At 39.7% G+C, this 19,291-nt stretch overlaps 1 protein-coding gene across 2 annotated transcripts in view; it reads left to right on the forward strand.

The window, feature by feature from the left end:
- Positions 1-19,291, forward strand: part of phf12b (PHD finger protein 12b) — a 93,859-nt gene that overhangs the window by 31,066 nt on the left and 43,502 nt on the right. The window contains exons 3-5 of one of the 2 annotated variants that reach the window (XM_063031388.1): positions 4,530-4,602; positions 5,098-5,512; positions 18,571-18,691. In XM_063031388.1, coding sequence (XP_062887458.1) covers positions 4,530-4,602; positions 5,098-5,512; positions 18,571-18,691 — 609 coding nt within the window. Of the gene's footprint in view, positions 1-4,529; positions 4,603-5,094; positions 5,513-18,570; positions 18,692-19,291 lie in introns of both variants that reach the window. The other variant, XM_063031387.1, reaches the window with a different exon arrangement.

Below are 19,291 nucleotides of genomic sequence, written 5' to 3' on the forward strand. Positions count from 1 at the left end.
GCCGCTCAATTTAAATAGTGATTTACTTTATTTACTTACTTTACTTTATACTTTATTGTCGCCAAACAATTGATACTAGAACGTACAATCATCACAGTGATATTTGATTCTGCACTTCCCACTCCCTGGATTACAAATATTAAAAATAGTAAAAATTAGTAAATACTAAAAATTTAAATTATAAATCATAAATATAAAATAGAAAAATGGAAAGTAAGGTAGTTCAAAAAAACCGAGAGGCCGGTCCGGATATTCGGAGGGTACGGCCCAGATCCGGGTCAGGATCCGTTCAGCAGTCTTATCACAGTTGGAAAGAAGCTGTTCCCAAATCTGGCCGTACGAGTCTTCAAGCTCCTGAACCTTCTCCCGGAGGGAAGAGGGAAGAAAAGTGTGTTGGCTGGGTGGGTCGTGTCCTTGATTATCCTGGCTGCACTGCTCCGTCAGCGTGCGGTGTAAAGTGAGTCCACGGACGGAAGATTGGTTAGTGTGATGTGCTGTGCCGTGTTCATGATCTTCTGCAGCTTCTTTCAGTCTTGAACAGGACAACTTCCATACCAGGTTGTGATGCATCCTAGAAGAATGCTTTCTATGGTGGATCTATAAAAATTAGTGAGGGTTTTAGGGGACAGGCCAAATTTCTTTAGTTTTCTCAGGAAGTAAAGGCGCTGGTGGGCCTTCTTGGCAGTGAACTCTGCTTGGTTGGACCAAGTCAGGTCATTTGTGATATTGACCCCGAGGAACTTAAAGCTTTTGACCTGTTCCACTTGCGCACCACCGATGTAAATTGGGTCGTGCGGTCCGCTACTCCTTCTGAAGTCAACAACCAATTCCTTTGTCTTGCTGACGTTGAGGGATAGGTTATTGTCTTCGCACCATGCCACCAGGTTCTTAATTTCTTCTCTGTACTCAAACTCATCATTACCCGAGATACGGCCTACAATTGTTGTGTCATCACCAAACTTATATACTGAGTTTGATGGAAACTTGGCTACACAATCATGGGTGTACAGTGAGTAAAAGTTTTTACTCTCAATTCCCCCCCTTCCCCTTACCAAGAAAATACATAACCTTAAGATAAGAAAGCCCAACAGAGAAGAAAAAAATGTTTATACTTAATCATTGAAAATAAACTAGGGAATTTAAAAACAGTCTCCAAAGATATCAGAGCAATGCTATTATGCCTAAACAATATAATCTCTAATAAGGGAAGAACAGCGCCATTATTCTTTAGCTTACTACCTTATTTAACAAAAGAACTGAAACTAATTATCTATTACTAAACAGTCCATAATATAAGGAAAAGTCTATATAAACTATAAGCAAACTATCACTTAATAAAGAAAAAGAAAGATAGAAACAGATAATCAAACCAGTTAACAATCTGTCCACTGTATTAATTCACTCCGTATACTAAATAGACTTCAAAAAAAGTCATTCTTTAGTCAAACCAAGAAGTTCACCTCTTCTTTAAATAATCCATCGATCAAAGGATATCTTCAGCATACAGAAATCTTCAAAGCCTGTTTTCTTTCAGAAAGTTATTCAGCAACTCTAATATCCTTCATACATCAGCCGATTCCACAATAGAATTGACATAGTCCAACTTTGCTTGGGGATCCAAGAAGACACGAGGTGTAGAATCTTTAGGAAATAATTTTAATCTAGCAGGGTATCTGAGCGATGGGAAAAGCCCTTTTGCATGCGCTATCTTCATAGCAAGTATAAATTTGATCCACTGTTTGATAACTTCCCGTGGATAATCTTCGTAAAAACGGATCTCAGAACCGTTAAATTTAAAAACTTTCTCTTTCCTTGCACATCTTATGATTTGGTCTTTAACTTTAAAGTGAAGAAAATTGACTTAAATTGGCTGAGCTTTATCTGATGAAGTGAAAATTCTCTGAGCTCTTTCAATACCAGGAGGCTGAGATAGAATATCCGGAAACAGAGATTGAAACAAATTAGCAAAATAGTCCATTAAATTCTCACTGTCAGAGCCTTCCTTGAGGACAACAATTCGGATATTATTTCGACAAGACTTCGCCTCTAAATCGACAATTTTGCATTGAGCCTGTTCTAAGCGGGTTGAAATATCCATGATCTGGGGTTTCGATTCTTTAAGCTCAGTATTCAAGGAAACAGTATTTTCCTCAATAGTCTGTAAACTCTGTCGGAACGACTTCAACTCAGAAGTGTTATTGTCTATTTTGTTGTTGAGACCCATCAACGCACGTTCCAAACGCTCAGCCCAGACAGGCATATCTTTTGATTTTTCTTTCGAAGTTTTTCCCTTTCCATTGCTGGGTTCAAAAAGCTGCTTTCCACTTCTTAAAGGATACGACATAATAACAACTATTTCCTTCCAAGATCCAAGTAGTAAAAGTTAAACATTTCAAAGTTTAGACTGGGGAAAAGGAGGAATTAAAGGCAGCCACAAAATTTATGTATCACTCCATTGAGCTGCAGGCGGAAGTCCTCGTGTGTTTTGTTTGCCTTATCAATGCATTAAATTATACATAATTTTGGGTCAAGTTATTAAGTAGGATGTACATTTCGCTTCAAAACAAAATGAATGCTTAACAGTTACAGATTGCATAAATGAAACAACGGCAAGGAATAGCAGTTGCTTAGTTTCACAGTTCAAAAAAAAACTTGGATCCACATAGCTGCACTGAGTTTAGTGGTGCATATTAAGCTCCAGTATTGGTGACATCTGCCATGTTTTGCTTATGGAGTGAAACTGTCTGCACGATTGGTAAATATGCTTGTCATTGCAGAGCTTTTATAACCCAACCCCATGCATTAAAGTTTCAGAATTGAAATGGGGAAAGCTTTGTTATATTAATGACTTTTTATGGAGTCAGTAAACACTGCCAGGTGGTTCTTGCTCCTCACAATAATAGCCAGCTCTTCACGACTAAATCCTTGGTCCCATCCAGTTCTGAGAAAAGTAATCAAAGACAACAGAAGTAATACTTTGGACCCTTCAGGCAATTGGAGCCAGTTTTTTTGGAGTCACACAGATCAAAAGATGCCTACTAAAACTACTCATCATATATAGAGTGTGATTTCTGTCCCAGTCAAGAACCAGTTCAACTTCCTGTAGAAAATGTGTGGGGCCCATCACATCATTGTGCTGAAGTTTGCTAATCTTTATGCATATATATAAAAAAAATTGGTTCTAATGTTCTCTGACCTTGCCTAATGGAATGATCTATCAAGTGGGGCATCCTTTAGTTCTTCAATTTTTTTAAATCTTTGTTAAGTCTGAGTTACTCTGAAAATATATTAAACAATGTTCTTAACCTTGTTTGATCAGAGTTGAAACAAAGGTTATCCTTGTGGCTCCTCTCTGAACTTTCTCCAAGACCATTAATATTGTGGATCCATAAGCATTGTAGCTACAATGTGATCATCAAGCCCAGTCATGTCAGAATGTATTTTTCAATTTCTAATATTGCAATCCAATTCTTTAACAATCCTGACTTTAGTATTTCTACATTGTGCATGGAAGGTTCATAAGCAATAAAGGTTAGATGGCATTGTCTCAAGTAATTTTCTATATTATTTCTCACAAATAATTATTCTTCGTTCGTCCTACCATTTTGCACAACACATTGTATGCCTTGATACAGCATGCATCTCCAAGAGTTCAAACCACTTCCAACAGAAATTGTGTATTTTGGCACTTGGAAGCTGCTTGGCTAAGGGCTTTCAGAGTTCCAGTCAGGAAATATTTAATTCTCCTCAGTGGTTGAACCATAGAATAGCAAGTTCTAGACTTCACTGATCTCTGCCGAGTTTAGAAATTTCATTGGTTGGAGTGCACAAATTTTCTTCAGTATTTTTTTGCTTTGGAAAGAGCAAGATATTGAATGTAATTGTGCTTACTTGTAATCATTAAAAATGTAGATCTTTTGGAGAATTGGCCTGATATTTGCTATCACAGATCTCAAATGATGGCCTTGAGAGGTTCAAAAAAAAAAGTCAGTTTTGCGGATGGTCTACAGTCATTCAGTAAAATTTATTCAAATTTTAACAGTGTATGTTTTTGATGGATTGCTTCATCCTGAAAATTCAGTTTATGGGGCATTTTATCATGTCACAGAACCTTAACAATTGTGAGAAATATCTCATTAGGCAAGGATTTATCCCATCATTATTGTGCAGGAATCCAAAATTGAATTATGCATGTTCTAGTTATGATGGAACTTTAAGCTGTGCCCACCCCCACCCACGTAACATTAGATTTGCAGCTGCTGTTTATAATCCAAAGTGTCATTTTGAGATTGGAAAAGATGTCTATGTAATGCTTTCTTAAAGCTTTACTCTAATGAGTATTAAATTGATTAGAATATGCTTTAATTCTAGTTCTAACATTGCATGGCATCAACAATAGTCTAATGGACATATCAGAAAATTTCGTATTCTAATCTACAAAGAGTGCCAAAGTGTATTTCAAATCAATAATTAGGTTTTGTTAAATTCCAGGCACTACGAGCTCAGTGTTTTTTTTTGTATCTCCGTAGTAACCCACCCCTCAGTGAGGAGATGCTTCCGCCTGGGGACTGGATGTGTCACAGGTGCACAGTTCGTAGAAAAGTAAGTAATTTTTTTTTAATCTATCATCATTGGTTTAAAACAGAATATATGGTACCTTTCCAATTTTCTTCAAAGGTCAATTTAATAGAAATTTGTAGCTCTGCTAATTCAACCCAGTAATTGTTCTTGCATGGAGCTCTTTAAGAATTTCTAAGTTTTTGCACGTCGGTAGATCCTAGCGCATGCATTAATTCCAGTAATTGTTATTCACATGGCCAGGTTCCCTTTAGCTATATTGCATTTTGTAATATTTTTACATGATGTTTTTGACTTATTCAGCTGTAAAGACATTGGATCAGGAATTTAGCCCATAAACTTCCAAAGTATAGTCATTTATACCCTCGCCATTCCTAATTCAAGATTATTTTTTAAAACGGTTCATATATAAACTATTTTAAATTTTATTGTTTGGCTTAACAGTACTTTCTTTTACTTGTACTATGAATTATGTTAAATTTTGTAGTGTCTAGTGAATAATATTCTTTTTACTAGAAGCAAGAGAAAAAGGAAAGACTAGGTCAAGTAAATGGAGTTATGGACAAACAGACGGTTAAAAGGACAGCCTCTCCTACTGTGGACATGGAATACCCTGACAAGTCCCACAATAAAGCATTGGATTCCAGGGTGGACAGTAACTGCAGAGCATTTGCACAAGCAAAAAATTTGGAAAGGCGTATTAGCCGGCCCGGCACACCAACATCTAATGCAAGCACTGATACGCCCACCTCTGAGCAGAATGATGTGGACGATGACATGATTGATGTGGACGATGAAAATACTGCCATGGAGATAGACTGCTCGCAATTGCAAATAAGGAATCCATTTGAAATACTTATAGCAGCAGCAATGGAGCGAAATCCAACTCAATTTCAACTTCCAAATGAACTGACGTGTACCACAGCACTTCCAGGTGAGGGAGTCAGTGTAACTACACAAAGAGTACTTATTTTTCTTAATAAGAAACATCAAGGCTTCATCTTCTGAGTTCCAGAAGCACACTTGCAATCTGTAACAAATGCAGTGCAAGCATTATTACGTTTGTACAAACCACTTAGTTATTAATCTGATAAATAATTTAATTGCCATGTTAAGGTTTTCAGTTGTATGAATAACTTTGAATTGATGTGCTGTTTCCATGTATTTTCCTTGTGTTTGTGTTTTGTTTGGTCAGTTGATTCATAACAAGGATACATTTGAGTTGATGAGATTCTTTGTCAGATTTGCACTTTTTAATTTAATTTAGAGATGCATCACGGTAACAGGCCCTTCTGGCCCAGCAAACCCACACTGCCTGATTACACCCATGTGGCCAGTTAACCTACTAACCTGTACGACTTTGCAGTGTGGGAGGAAACCCACATGGTCACAGGGAAAACGTACAAAATCCTTTTAAATAGTGGTGGAATTGAACACACGTCGCTAGCAGTGTAATAATGTTACTCTAACTCCTATGCTGTAACGCCCAGCCTTTTATATCCAATATTTAAAAGTCCTAAATTTGTCCAACTTTTAAGTCTTTAAAACAATTTAGACTGATTCTGGTTTTCCAACACACAAACTGGAATTGAAGTTCAAGATTAGACTGCTTGCATTTTAAAATAAGCAGCCATCTGTTAGACAACATGTTATTGAATCTTGAGCAAAAATATAAATTGCTGAAATAACTTGTCTTAATGAGTATAGAGTCTTTGAATCCCGCATTCTTGCTGAATATTCAAAAGGATGCCATCCACATTGAACGCAGTTGTCTTTAGGAAAAGTTGAACAGCTGTCATATAGCACTCATTAACAATTTTCATGTGCAAACAGTGAAGACACAAAATGGGAACTGGAGAAGGGCGTCTGAATTGATGGTCTTCCATTCCATGATTGTGGCTGATCTGCCTGCGTCCTTATCATCTTTTCTGTGCCACTATGTCCCTTTTAAATATCTCTGGTTATCTAGTTTTCACCTCTTTTGGGTAGAGTTTCTCCATCTGAGAAGAAATTTTTACCACCTTTAATTTTAAGTAACTGTCCCCTTGAAACTGTGCTCCCTCATTCAATAAGATTACCTCTTGCACTCTGTGATTTAGGTTATTTTAATCAGTGATGCTTTTAGTGACAATTTCACACATGCATGGTCTTGTTTATTATTTATGTATTTATTGCTTTATCTGAACAGTAGGATTGATCAAATTCTGCATTATGCAATGATGGATTAGTGGGAATTAAGTTTGTTGTCAAAGGAACTATATAACAAAGTGGTTGATCCAGAATTAGTGGCATACTTTTCATGTAATGTAAGGGTCTAGCATCTTAGTTGTTGTGATATTGCAATAATACCAGTTTAGGTAGTATTCATGAATATCTTAAGCAACTGCATGTGAAAAGTACCATACTGTATAGTTAGTAAAGTGAGTGATATTCTGGATTTCAGTACATTAGAAAGTATGGAAAGCTTTCAGGCATATTTTCTGATGCAGAGGGCAGGGTTTTGGATTTGACTTGTACCAAAAAGGTCAGGTTACACCTGAAACCAATATTCTTGCTGGCAGGTTTGCTAGAACTGTTTGTAGGGTTTAAACTAATTTGGTGGTGGGGGGGAAATGAATGATCAAGAGTGATGGGGCTTCTGGTATACAAACAGGCAATGCCAGGAAGAACAGGCAAATGATGGGGCAAAATTGTAGTCAGTGGAATGAGTTGCAGTGTAATGGAGAAAAATCGAAAGGAGACAAATACAGGACTGTTATATTTGAATGCACACAATTTATGGAATAAGGTGGATGATTTTCTAGTGCAGTTAGAGATTGGCAGGTATCATGTGCTGGGCATCACTGAGTCATGGCTGAAAGAATATAGTCAGGAGCTTATCATCAAAGGGTATACATCGTATTAAAAGGACAGGCAATTAAGCAGAGGGGGTGGAGTGGCTCTGGTTAAAAAATGAAATCAAATTCTTAGAAGTTATATGGATTCAGAAGATGTAGAATCATTGTAGGTAGAGTAAAGGAATTGCAAGGATAAAAAATCCTGATGGGAGTTACATACAGGCCTCCAAACAGAAGTCAGTATGTGGGCTACAAATTACAATGGGAGATTGCTTTTTTGATATGCGTTTTCAATGTTACCATAGTCATTGGAGATTTCAGTATGCCAGTAGATTGGGAAAATCAGGTTGGTGTTGATTTTGGATTCCAAGAGAGATGAATGCCTATGAGATGACTTTTTAGAGTAGCTTGTGGTTGAACCCAATAAGTGATCAGCAAATCTGGATTGGGTGTTGTAATGAACTAGATTTGAATAGAGAGCTTAAGGTAAAGAAACTCTTAGGCAATGATCATAATATGATAGAATTCACTTTGCAATTTGAGAGGGAGAAGCTAAAATCAGATGTATGAGTATTACAGTGGAGTAAAGGAAATTAGAGGCATGAGAGGAGAGCTGGCCCAAGTTGATTGGAAAGGGACGCTAGCCGGGATGATGCCAGAGCAGCAATAGCTGGAGCTTCTAGAAGCATTTCAGAAGGCACAGGATGGATGCATCCCTAAGACAAAGTAGTATTCTAAAGGCAGGATGACACAACTGTGGCTGACAAGGGGAGTCAAAGCCAAAAACAAGAGAGGAAATGTAATAGAGCAAAAAATGGAGGGAAGTTGGAGCGGATTGGGAAGCTTTTCAAAAACCAACAGAAAGCAACTAAAAAGCCCAGGGGAGCAAAAAGATGGAATATGAAGGTAGGTTAGCCAATAATATCAAAGAGGGTACCAAATGCTTTTTCAGATGTATAAAGAGTAAAAGAGAGGCAAGAGCAAATGGGTAAATATCGGACTGCTGGATAGGTATTTGGGGGGGGGGGGGGCGGGGGTGGTCAGAGAGCAGTATACTGGAAGTCCGGCAATGTCCGGGCACAGAAATGAGTGCTGTTACTATTGCTAGGGAAAAAGAAAAGGTACTTGGGAAACTGAAAGGTCTGAAGGTAGATAAGTCATTTGGAGCAGATGAACGATATACCCAAGGGTTCTGAAAGAGATAGCTGAAGAGATTGTGGAGGCATTAGTAATGATTTTTCAAGAATCACTAGATTCTGGCATGCTTTTGGAGGACTGGAAAATTGCAATTGTCACTCCACTCTTCAAGAAGGGAGGGAGGCAGAACAAAGGAAATTATAGGCCAATTACAAACGAGAGAAAATCTGCAGATGCTGAAAGTCCAAGCAACACACAAAATGCTGGAAGAAACCAGCAGGCTAGGCAGCATCAATGGAATAGAGTATAGATGACATTTCGGGCTGAAACCTTTCAGCGGGACTGAAGAGAAAAAGATCAGTAGATTTAAAAGGTGGGAGGAGGGGAGGGAGAAACACGAGGTGATTGGTAAACCGGGAGGGGTGAAGTAAAGTGCTGGGAAGTTGATTGGTGAAGGAGATGCAGGGCTGGAGAAGGGAGAATCTGATACAGGACAGAAGGCCATGAAAGAAAGAAAAGTGGGGAGGAGCACCAGAGGGAGGTGATGGGCGGGCAAGGAGATAAGGTGAGAGGGGGATGGGGAATGGTGAAGGGGGGGCGGGGTCATTACCTGATGTTTGAGAAAACAATGTTCATGCCATCAGGATAGACATAGGAATGGGAAGTGGAATTAAAATGGATGGCCACTGGGAGATCCCACTTTTTCTGATAGGTGCTTGGCGAAGAGGTCTCCCAATCTACATCGGGTCTCACTGATATACAGGAGGTCACACTGGGAGCGGTGGACACAGTATATGACCCCAGTGGACTCTCAGGTGAAGTGTCACCTCACCTGGAAGGACTGTTTTGGATGCTGAATTGTAGTGAGGGAGGAGGTGTAGGGGCAGGTGTAGCACTTGTTCTGCTTGCAAGGATACGTGCCAGGAGGGAGATCAGTGGGGACGGATGAATGTACAAGGGAGTCGCGTAGGGAGCGATCTCTGTCGGAAAGTGGGGGGCGGGGGGAGAAGTGCTTGGTGGTGGGATCCCATTGGAGATGGCAGAAATTGTGAAGAATAGTTAACCTGACTTCAGTGGTTGGGAAGATGTTGGAGTCAATTATTAAGGATGTGGTTTTTGGGGTATTTAGAGACACAAGATAAAATGGGCCAGAGACAGCATGGTTTCCTCAATGGAAAATCTTGCCAGATAAATCTGTTAATTTGAGAAAATAACAAGCAGTATAGACAAAGAATAATCGATGAATATTTTGTACTTGGATTTTCAGAAAGCCTTTGACGAGGTGCCTCACATGAGGCTGCTTAGCAAGAGAAGCGCCCATTGTATTACAGGAAGGATACCAGCATGGACAGAGTATTGGCTGAATTGGGAAGAAAAGGAGCCTTTTTTGATTGGCTGCTGGTGAATAGTGGTGTTCTGCAGGGGTTGATGTTGGGACCGCTTTTTATTTATATGTCAGTGATTTGGTTGATGGAATTGTTGGCTTTGTGGGCAAGTTTGTAGATGATACAGACATAGGTCAATGAGCAGGTACTGTTAGGTAAGCAGGGAGGCTGCAGATTGGGAGAATGGGCAAAGAGGTGACAGATGGAATACAGTGTCTGGAAGTGTCTAGTCATGTGTTTTGGTAGAAGTAGTAAAAGCGTAGACTTTTTTAAACAGGGAGGAAAAATTCAAAATTCCATGGTACGAAGAGGATTCCCTAAAGGTTAACTTGCAGGTTGAGTTGGTGGTAACGAAGGCAAATGCAATGTTAGCATTCATTTCAAGAGAAATAGAATATAAGAGAAAGGATTTAATGGTGAGGCTGTATAAGGCACTGGTGAGGCCTCACTTCGGAGTATTGCGAGCAATTTTGGGCCCCTTGTATAAGAAAGGATGTACTGAAGTTAAAGAGGATCCAAAGGAGGTTCACGAAAATTATTCTGGGATTGAAAGGCTTATGTGAGGAGCATTTGATGGCTCTGAGCCTGTACTTGCTGGAATTTAGAGAAATGATGGGTGATCTAATTGAGACCAATCAAATGTTGAAAGGCCTAGATAGAGTGAATGTGGAGAGGTTTCCTGTAGTTGGGGTGTCTGGGACCGGAGGGCACAATAAAGGGACATCTATTTAGAACAGAGATGAGGAATTTCTATAGCCAGAAGGTGGTAAATCTGTGGAGACCAGATCATTAAGTGTATTTAAGCTGGAGGTATATAAATTCTTGATAAGTCAGGGTGTGAAATGTTACAGGAGGAGGCAGGAGAATGGGATTGAGAGGGAATGGGTCAGCCATGATCAAATGACGGTGCAGACTCAATGGGCTGAATGGCCTAATTCTGCACCAATGCCTTATGGGTTTGCAGATTTGGATTTGAGTTGAAGTGTGCAAGGCCACAACTAGTAAACCTTGGGTGCATCCTTAAGTATTGTGATTAGGTTATGGGCACCTTGTTTCCTTCAATTTTGTATAATTTGAAACTAATTTGCTTGAATTTTTGCAGCTGGGCAGGAGACAATAGTAAACATGGAAAGCTTGTTTAGATTCATTGGTTTCTGCATATATTCAATGGGTCAATATCATCCATATTTTGTAAAGAGATGATATGTATTAATGAGGTTAATTGAATCAGACCTCTAGATTTCTATTTCTGTTATTCAATTTGCCACTGACTCCATTTTCTTCATTGTCTCACCCTCCATCTGTACTAAATTATCTTCCCATGTACCTTCCCCATCTCTTAACGCCAGCTTCTGCTGAAATGCAGTTAAATGGAAGGATCCTGCTTTATATCAGTGTTGTGGACCAGTTTAAAACATTTCAACACCTTGGAAATTTATTAAAATCTGACGTCTGTCATGAGAACTTCATTGTGATTTTATTGTATTTTCCATCTTGTTTCTTAATATTTCCTTTCAAGAAAGGACTGCTTACTGCACAGCTGCAAGGCAGTGGAAGTGGTGAATCTTTCTGTATTCAGCATTGGTTCTGTATTTGGATTAGAATAACAAGTCAGTCAACTGCTCAACATTTTAAATTTGTTTAGCAAATTTTCTTCATTAGAATAAAAATGTTCGGAATAACAGAAAATAGCAACATCCAAATTTATAATTTAGCAGAAGCCCCTAAGTCCCTGATTGACAGGCTGACATAAAGTGCAAAGTGCATGTTTATGTAAGACAGTATAATGTTACTGGCACTATTATAATAAAATAGACAGTAGTATAAGTATTTGAAACAGCAGCAATAAAAGATGAAAAGTGACCAGTTCAGGATGAGAGTGGCCATGAGCTGGGAAGTGTTGGAGGTGGCCGTGTATTCAGATAGGATATACATGTGTGCTGGGTGTTTAAAGTCCAACAACTTGGGGGAAGAAGTTGTTACACAGCCTGACAGTTTTGGTTCTTGTGCTACAGTGCCTTCTGTCTGATGGCAGGAGATCAAAGAGATTGGGGGAAGGATTGGGAGCGGTTTTTGACAATGGTAGGAGGCACTGTATATGCAGCGCTTCTGATGTATGGCCTGAATTTGAAGATGGGTGGGAAAGACCCTGATGATGTTTTCAGCTCTCTCTAAGGAAATCCATTGATGTTCAGTAAGGAGTGGTCAGCCTGCACCTTCCTGGAGTCCACAAGCTACAAGCACATTTGATATGTTGTGTTTTTTTAAAAGCCTTATTGGCTTCAGCGTTCTTTCACATGCTTCCCATTATAGATAGATACTCTGTTGATCCCAAAAGAAATTACACTGTCACAGTGGCATTACACAAGTGCACAGGTATACAAATATTAGAAGAGAAAGTTACCTCAAAAATAAGATGTTCAAGATTTCCAAATCCACACTGATAAGATGATAGTGCAAGAATTACCGTAATATATATAGCATGTTCACACTGTCCAGATAAGAAGTGATCGTAGTATTGCATAGGGTGTCCGCAATAGGAAAGTGGTAAACAAATTAATGACAGTCTAACAGGAGGAGGTCATCAATTCCATGGCTGTAGGTTGATTCATTATAGGGCAAATGATCTTGTATTACTCTCTGGAGCAGGGCAGTTGTCTTGGTCTATTACTAAAAGTGCTCCTCTGTTCACCTAAGGTGGCCTGCAGAGGGTGAGGAACATTGTCCAGAATTGCCATGATTTCCCAGAGTTTCCTTTGTTCTACCACAGCCTCCAGTGTGTCCAGTTTGATTCCTATAACCAGAGCCAGCCTTTCTAATCGGTTTATTGAGCCTGTTGGCATCATCTGTGTAGATGCTATTGCCCCAACACACCACCGCGTAGAAGATTGTACTGGCGACAGCAGACTGATAGAACATGTGAAGGAGAGGCCTGTATACTCCAAAGAACTTCAATCTCCTCAGGAAGTAGAGGTGACTCTGGCCCGTGTACACAGCCTCCGTGTACATGTTCCACTAAGTTTGTCGTCCAGGTGTACCCCCAAGTACTTGTAGGTCCTCACCATTAGTAGTAACAGAGCAGGCTTGGTCTTCCTGAAGTCCATCACCAAATCCTTTGTCTTACTATTGAGCTGCAGATGATACAGCTTGCACCATTTAACAAAATCCTCCACCAGGGCCCTGTATTCATCCTCTTGACGTCCCTTTAAACACCCAACTATTCTGAGTCATCAGAGAATTTCTGCAGATGACATGACTCGGTGTTGTGTCTTAAGGTATACATGGTAAACAGGAAGGGCGCCAATACTGTTCCCTTTGAGACCCCAGTGCTGCTTCTAGCCATATCTGACACACAGCTCTGAAGCGGCACAAACTTTAAAATGTTGAATTGACTATTGTTCCACTGATTATAATTCCTTGTAAAGAGGAAATGTTAACTTTCCATGTAATCACCTGCATGGTGAGCGATAATGGTCTGTTTGCCACATCTTTGCATTGATGGTCAGGAAGGAACGCAAGTGTGGGCTTGCTTTGCATCAAGTTAAAGCTATCGACTAGTTTATTATTAAATCGTAACTGATACAATGAGAGGAAATAGTCTCTTACAACACACATCAAAGTTGCTGGTGAACGCAGCAGCCCTTCGCCTAAGGGTCTCGGCCTGAAACGTCGACTGCGCCTCTTCCTAGAGATGCTGCCCGGCCTGCTGCGTTCACCAGCAACTTTGATGTGTGTTGCTTGAATTTCCAGCATCTGCAGAATTCCTGTTATTTGCGTTTTTAAATAGTCTCTTAGCCTAGATGTCTTTGAGGTTTAGCAGCAGTTGCCTGTCACTGATGAATGAGATTAAATACTTTATTGGTTATTGAGATGTTTTAATTTCTACTGCTTTAATCCATCATAATTTGAGTTGGAATGCATTCTACCTGATGTCATTTTACCATTTGTCTTCCATCAGTGCAAGTGCAGTGCACAACATAAGATTCAGATTGATTTATTTATCACCAGTACAGCGAAGTTTATTGTTTGCATTAGCAACCAGCACAACCAAAGGATGTCCTGATGGCAGCTCACAAGTGTTGCCATGCATTCTGGTGCCAATACGGCATGATTCAGCTGGTAATGTTTAGTTGAACAAGCTCCTTTCCTCCTCCATCTTCAACTCCACACAGGCACAAGTGCACTTCCAAACCCAGGACAGGCCATCTCTGGCACCTGACATCTTTCTCAATAGTTGTCAATTATTAAGGCCTAATCACTAGTTTAAAATCATGGGAGGTAATCTTGTCCGACTTTCTCAATCAGAAATGTTACACTGTATTATATCTTGTGGAGTTCTACCTTTAACTACTCTCCCTTCCTTTAATTCAGTTGTGTCAGTTTTCAGGCATGCTTAATCGTCAGTACATTTTTACTCAACTTTTTTGCCTGCCTCCTTGATTTTGAAACCTTGGGTGGTTGATTGTTTAATTTCATGAATTATATGATTAGATTAGATTAGATTCAACTTTATTGTCACTGTGCCTAGTGCAGATACAAAGCCAATGAAGTGCAGTTAGCATCTAACCAGAAATGCAAAGAATAGTGTTATTTACAAAATAACTGCGAATAAAAAGTAAGTGCTACAGCACACAAATATAAAAGTAATGAGACAGTACAATATGGGTGCAATACTGCTTAACGCCGTGATGTGAGGTTCAGCAGGGTCACAGCCTCGGGGAAGAAGCTCTTCCTGTGCCTGCTGGTGCGGGAGCGGAGGCTTCTGTAGCACTTACCGGATGGGAGGAGAGTAAAAAGTCCATGGTTAGGGTGAGATGCATCCTTGATAATGCTTTTCGCCCTGCCCAGGCAGCATTTATGGTAGATGTTCTCAATGTTGGGTAATTGGGTGCCGATAATCCGCTGGGCAGTTTTCACCACACGCTGGAGTGCTTTGCAGTCCGATATGGGACAATTGCCATACCACACTAAGATGCAGTTGGTGAGTATGCTCTCAATGGTACAGCAGTAAAAGTCCGTCAGTATCCTGGGACAGAGGTGGGCTTCCTTGATGCTCCGCAGGAAATAAAGGCGCTATTGCGCCTCTTTGATCAGGATGGAGGAGTTCGGGGACCAGGTGAGATCCTCGTAAATGTGAACACCAAGGAATTTGAAGCTTGATACATGCTCCACTACAGCTCCGTTGATGTAGATGGGGACATAAGTGTGGCTCCTAGCATGCCTGAAGTCCACAATGATCTCCTTGGTTTTCTGGGTGTTAAGGGCCAGGTTGTTGTCGGCACACTGCACAGCCAGGTGCTGGACCTCGTTCCTGTAGGCTGTCTCGCCATCCCCTCTGATCAGGCCAACCACCGTGGTGTCGTCTGCAAACTTGATTATGGAGTTAGAGCCACGTACAGGAATGCAGTCATAAGTGAAAAGGGAGTACAGTTAAGGGCTCAGCACACAGCCTTGAGGCACGCTGGTGTTCAGGGTGAGAGTGGAGGAGGAGAGATTGTCTAACTTAACTGATTGGGGTCTGTTAGTCAGAAAGTCCAAGGTCCAATTGCAGAGGGATGATCTGATACCAAGCTGGCGAAGTTTGGCAATCAGCTTGGAGAGGATCACAGTATTGAATGCTGAACTAAAGTCAATGAACAGCATTCTGACGTAGGAGTTGGGGCTGTCCAGGTGGGTCAGGGCAGAGTGAAGTACCGTGGAGATGGTGTCGTCTGTTGACCTGTTGGTGCGATAGGCAAATTGATGGGGGTCCAAGGTAGTGGGCAGGCAGGATTTCAGATGTGATAGAACCAGTCTCTCAAAACACTTTACAATGATGGGGTGGGTGCAACTGGGCGGAAGTTATTCAGGCCTGTAGCAGTGGAATTATGATTGATGTGTAAAATTATCCTGCTGGCCCCCTCAATTTAAAAAGACAGAAGGATGTCCTGATCTGTTAAGTTGGCGCTGCTTAGTTGTGCTGGTGCCAAATTTTATGTTGGGTGCATAATAGAGGAAACTCGTGTTTGTGTTCCAGATTGCTTATGAATACCGAAAGTACACATGTATTTGACTATCCATTGATGATAGGAATTCTTGCATGACTCTGCCCTTAGCAACCGACCAGTACTTGACATGTCTCTTGTATGGCCATTTGTGTGAGATACCATATGGGAGCATAAAACCCAACAATGTGCTGCGATGTATTTTTGCCTGAGGTAATTTCTAAATAACTTTGCTGCCTTGGTAATTTCTAAATATTAGATACAGACCATGCCTAATATCCGGTGGACTTCTGTGTTGAAAAGCATATAACAACATGTGACAATTGTAGATCTTGTTTATTGAGAAATAGCTTGTTAATACATGATAATAGAACATTGGGTTTAGGGTTGAATCAAAACCTAGTGTAAGTTTGAAAAGGGGCAGACTGGAAAGACTTCTTTTGAGCGTGCCTAAACATTTAATTCTCTTTCAATTTGTATGTCACATTGCATTATTTCTGCTTTCTCTTTTGAAAATCAGAATACTAAAAGTAACTACATAACAAATATTACACCTGTAGGAAAAAAAATTGCTTTGGCAATAATTGTAACAAAACAGTGGACTTGTTCTTTTTCAGCCCATTTAGCACATTTGGTTTTCTTGAGTAACATACAAAATTGTGGAGGAACTCAGCAGGTCAGGCAGCATCTATGGAAAGGAATAAACGGTTGACGTTTCATGCCAAGACCCTTCATCAGAACTGGAAAGGAAGGAGGACGAAGCCAGAATGAGAAGATGGGGGTAAGGGAAGGAGTACAAGGTGGTAGTTGAATCCAGGTGGGTTGGTGGTGAAGTAAGAAGCTGGGAGGGGTTAAGTGGAAAAGGCTAAGGGCTGGAGAAGAAGGAATCTGATAGAGGAGAGTGGACCATTGTCGAAGCACCTGGGGAGGTGATAGGCAGGTAAGGACGAGAAGAAATAAGAGGGTGGCCAGGGTGCGTAATGGAAGAAGAAGGAAGGGGTCAAGGGGAGAATTACTTCAAGTCAGAGATATCGGTGTTTTGATTATATTGCTTTGCTTTTCACTTCCTAAAAATACTGTGGGCAAAAGTACATATTTGTACTTCACCTGATTGTCCATTCTCTGTCAAAGAGTATGAATGAGAAGTTTGTGTTTCTAAAAGGCAAACTGCATCAATGTCAGTTCTTAATGTGCTCCCTTAGCCATAAGTGCGGAAACAAATTGTGGTTATTCCTGAGGTCTGAACTGTAGGGGGGAGAAAAACTATTAAAGATACAACTGAAATTGAAGACAGTTCTTAAGGGCATTTAGAATCGATGACAATATGTAGAACACATTATGCTCTTGTTCATTCTCATAGAGCTGTACAGAACAGAATGGTCCCTTTTGACCATTTACACTAATCCCATTTATCTGCATGGGGAGAAAATCCTTCTGTGCTTTACTTAAATGTACATGTAATTATCGTAATTTTATTCCATCATTTCTTCTAGCAGTCTGTTCTGGATATCAACCACTATGTGTGTTGGAGGGATGGGGCACTTGACTTTAAAATCTATATAAGGCTCACACCTTTCAATTTAAAACTCTGCCCTCTTGTTTTTGAAACCTCTACATGGAGGAGACAAAGGTTTTGACTATCTACCCCATATGTTCCTTTCAATAGTATGTATACCAAATCACTTATATTCAATATAAATGAATTTTTTAAGTTTGATTCATTTTGTACAATTACACTTTAAAACTAGGGGAGCTTTTTTGATATAAGAATTTAGAATACATTACAAATGACTTAACTTCAGTGTTGAAGTGTTGTAATTTAATCATTGAAGAGAACACAGCAGCCAGTAGTTGCTTAAAATTTTTCATTGGAGATTTGGTTCAAATCATTTCGATAACAATTTTGTTTACATTTGACAATAGTCAGCAGACAAGTTTCCTTTGACTCTATGCATCATTAGTTATTAATGGAGCAAGTCCTTATCTGAAGATCTAGGGGAAATACTTTCCTGCTTTCAGTGATTCAAGTCTGTGTCAGGAAGCAGTGACCCTTGATCTGTTTAATTTGTTAGTGCTGGTTATGGGAACTCATTGGGGGAAAAAATGCATGTGTTTTGAATTATTTTTCATTCCAATTCATTAAATGCAATGTTAACAATATCAACATTAACATTGAATTTAAATGTAGATATTTTCCTTTTGGAATTTTTGTTCACAAATCAGCTTTGTCTTTGTCTTCATCTGTCAGTGATTCTGGAGTGGAGACATCTAAATTGAACCTTTAAGTTTAACTTGCATTGAAAGTTTGGAGCTGTGTTTGTTCAATAATGAAATAGGAAGGATGCTGGTTTATTTCTGTCGTTTCATATTAAGGTGGCAGCAAAGATGAGTATCTTATTTTGATAGTGAATGTGCATTCCAGGGGTACTGACTACTAAATCATCAGCTATGTGTCAGTGGAAGATTTCTGCTACCTTTTTAAGGAACAGTACAATCTATAGAAATGAGTGCCTGTTTCTATTTGCTTGTCTCAACTCATTTTGTAATGTTAGAGTAAGAGTTAAAGGAAATTTAGCCATAGGATTAGAAGTAGACGTGTTAATCAAGCCAATTTTTGCTGCAGATAATGACACAAACTGTATCATGCAGGTACCAGTAAAAGGAGAAGAAAGGAAGAAACAACGGGGAAGAATGTGAAGAGGGCACAGCATGAACTAGATCACAATGGCCTAGTCCCATTGCCTGTCAAAGTTTGCTTCACTTGTAACAGGTGGGGATTTCATTTCTACATTATTGCTTACATATTAGCAGGTGACTCTCTAGGTACAAAATTGACCACATTAAATAAAGTAGATGTCAAATCATTTGACTTCGAGCCCTCAAACCAGACATTTAACCTTGGTGGCCATGATGCTTTAGCTATTTTGAAGTTGTGTGCAAAATTTCTATGATCCCTTGTCAACTGTAACTGTAACTGAATTTAATTCAGTAACTGATAACAGCTCAGCAATTCAAGATTGTGTCCATGAAGTAATGTTCAGAGAATCAATCTGATTGATTGCTCTTTTATAATGTGAGACAAATGCCAGGTTTTACTCTTGCCCCATCCGATCATAACCTCAAAGTAGACTTTTCTCTGTACTAATAGGATGGGGAAAAAACTTGGCTTTACAAACTGTTAGAAGGTGATTAAACTAAATGCTTTCATATGTAATTTTTTAAAAAAGAACACGCAGCCATTCTTGTGAACCTCCACGTGGTCTTTGTAACCTTGCTTTCTTCAGGATTGCTGGTGTGAGACTACAGCAGGCATTTTGTGCCTAATATAAACTGTTTGTATTCTCTAACTAACCACTGTTGCTAATTTTAC

This window comes from Mobula hypostoma, chromosome 23 (genome assembly GCF_963921235.1).
Source record: "Mobula hypostoma chromosome 23, sMobHyp1.1, whole genome shotgun sequence".
NCBI lineage: Eukaryota > Metazoa > Chordata > Chondrichthyes > Myliobatiformes > Myliobatidae > Mobula > Mobula hypostoma.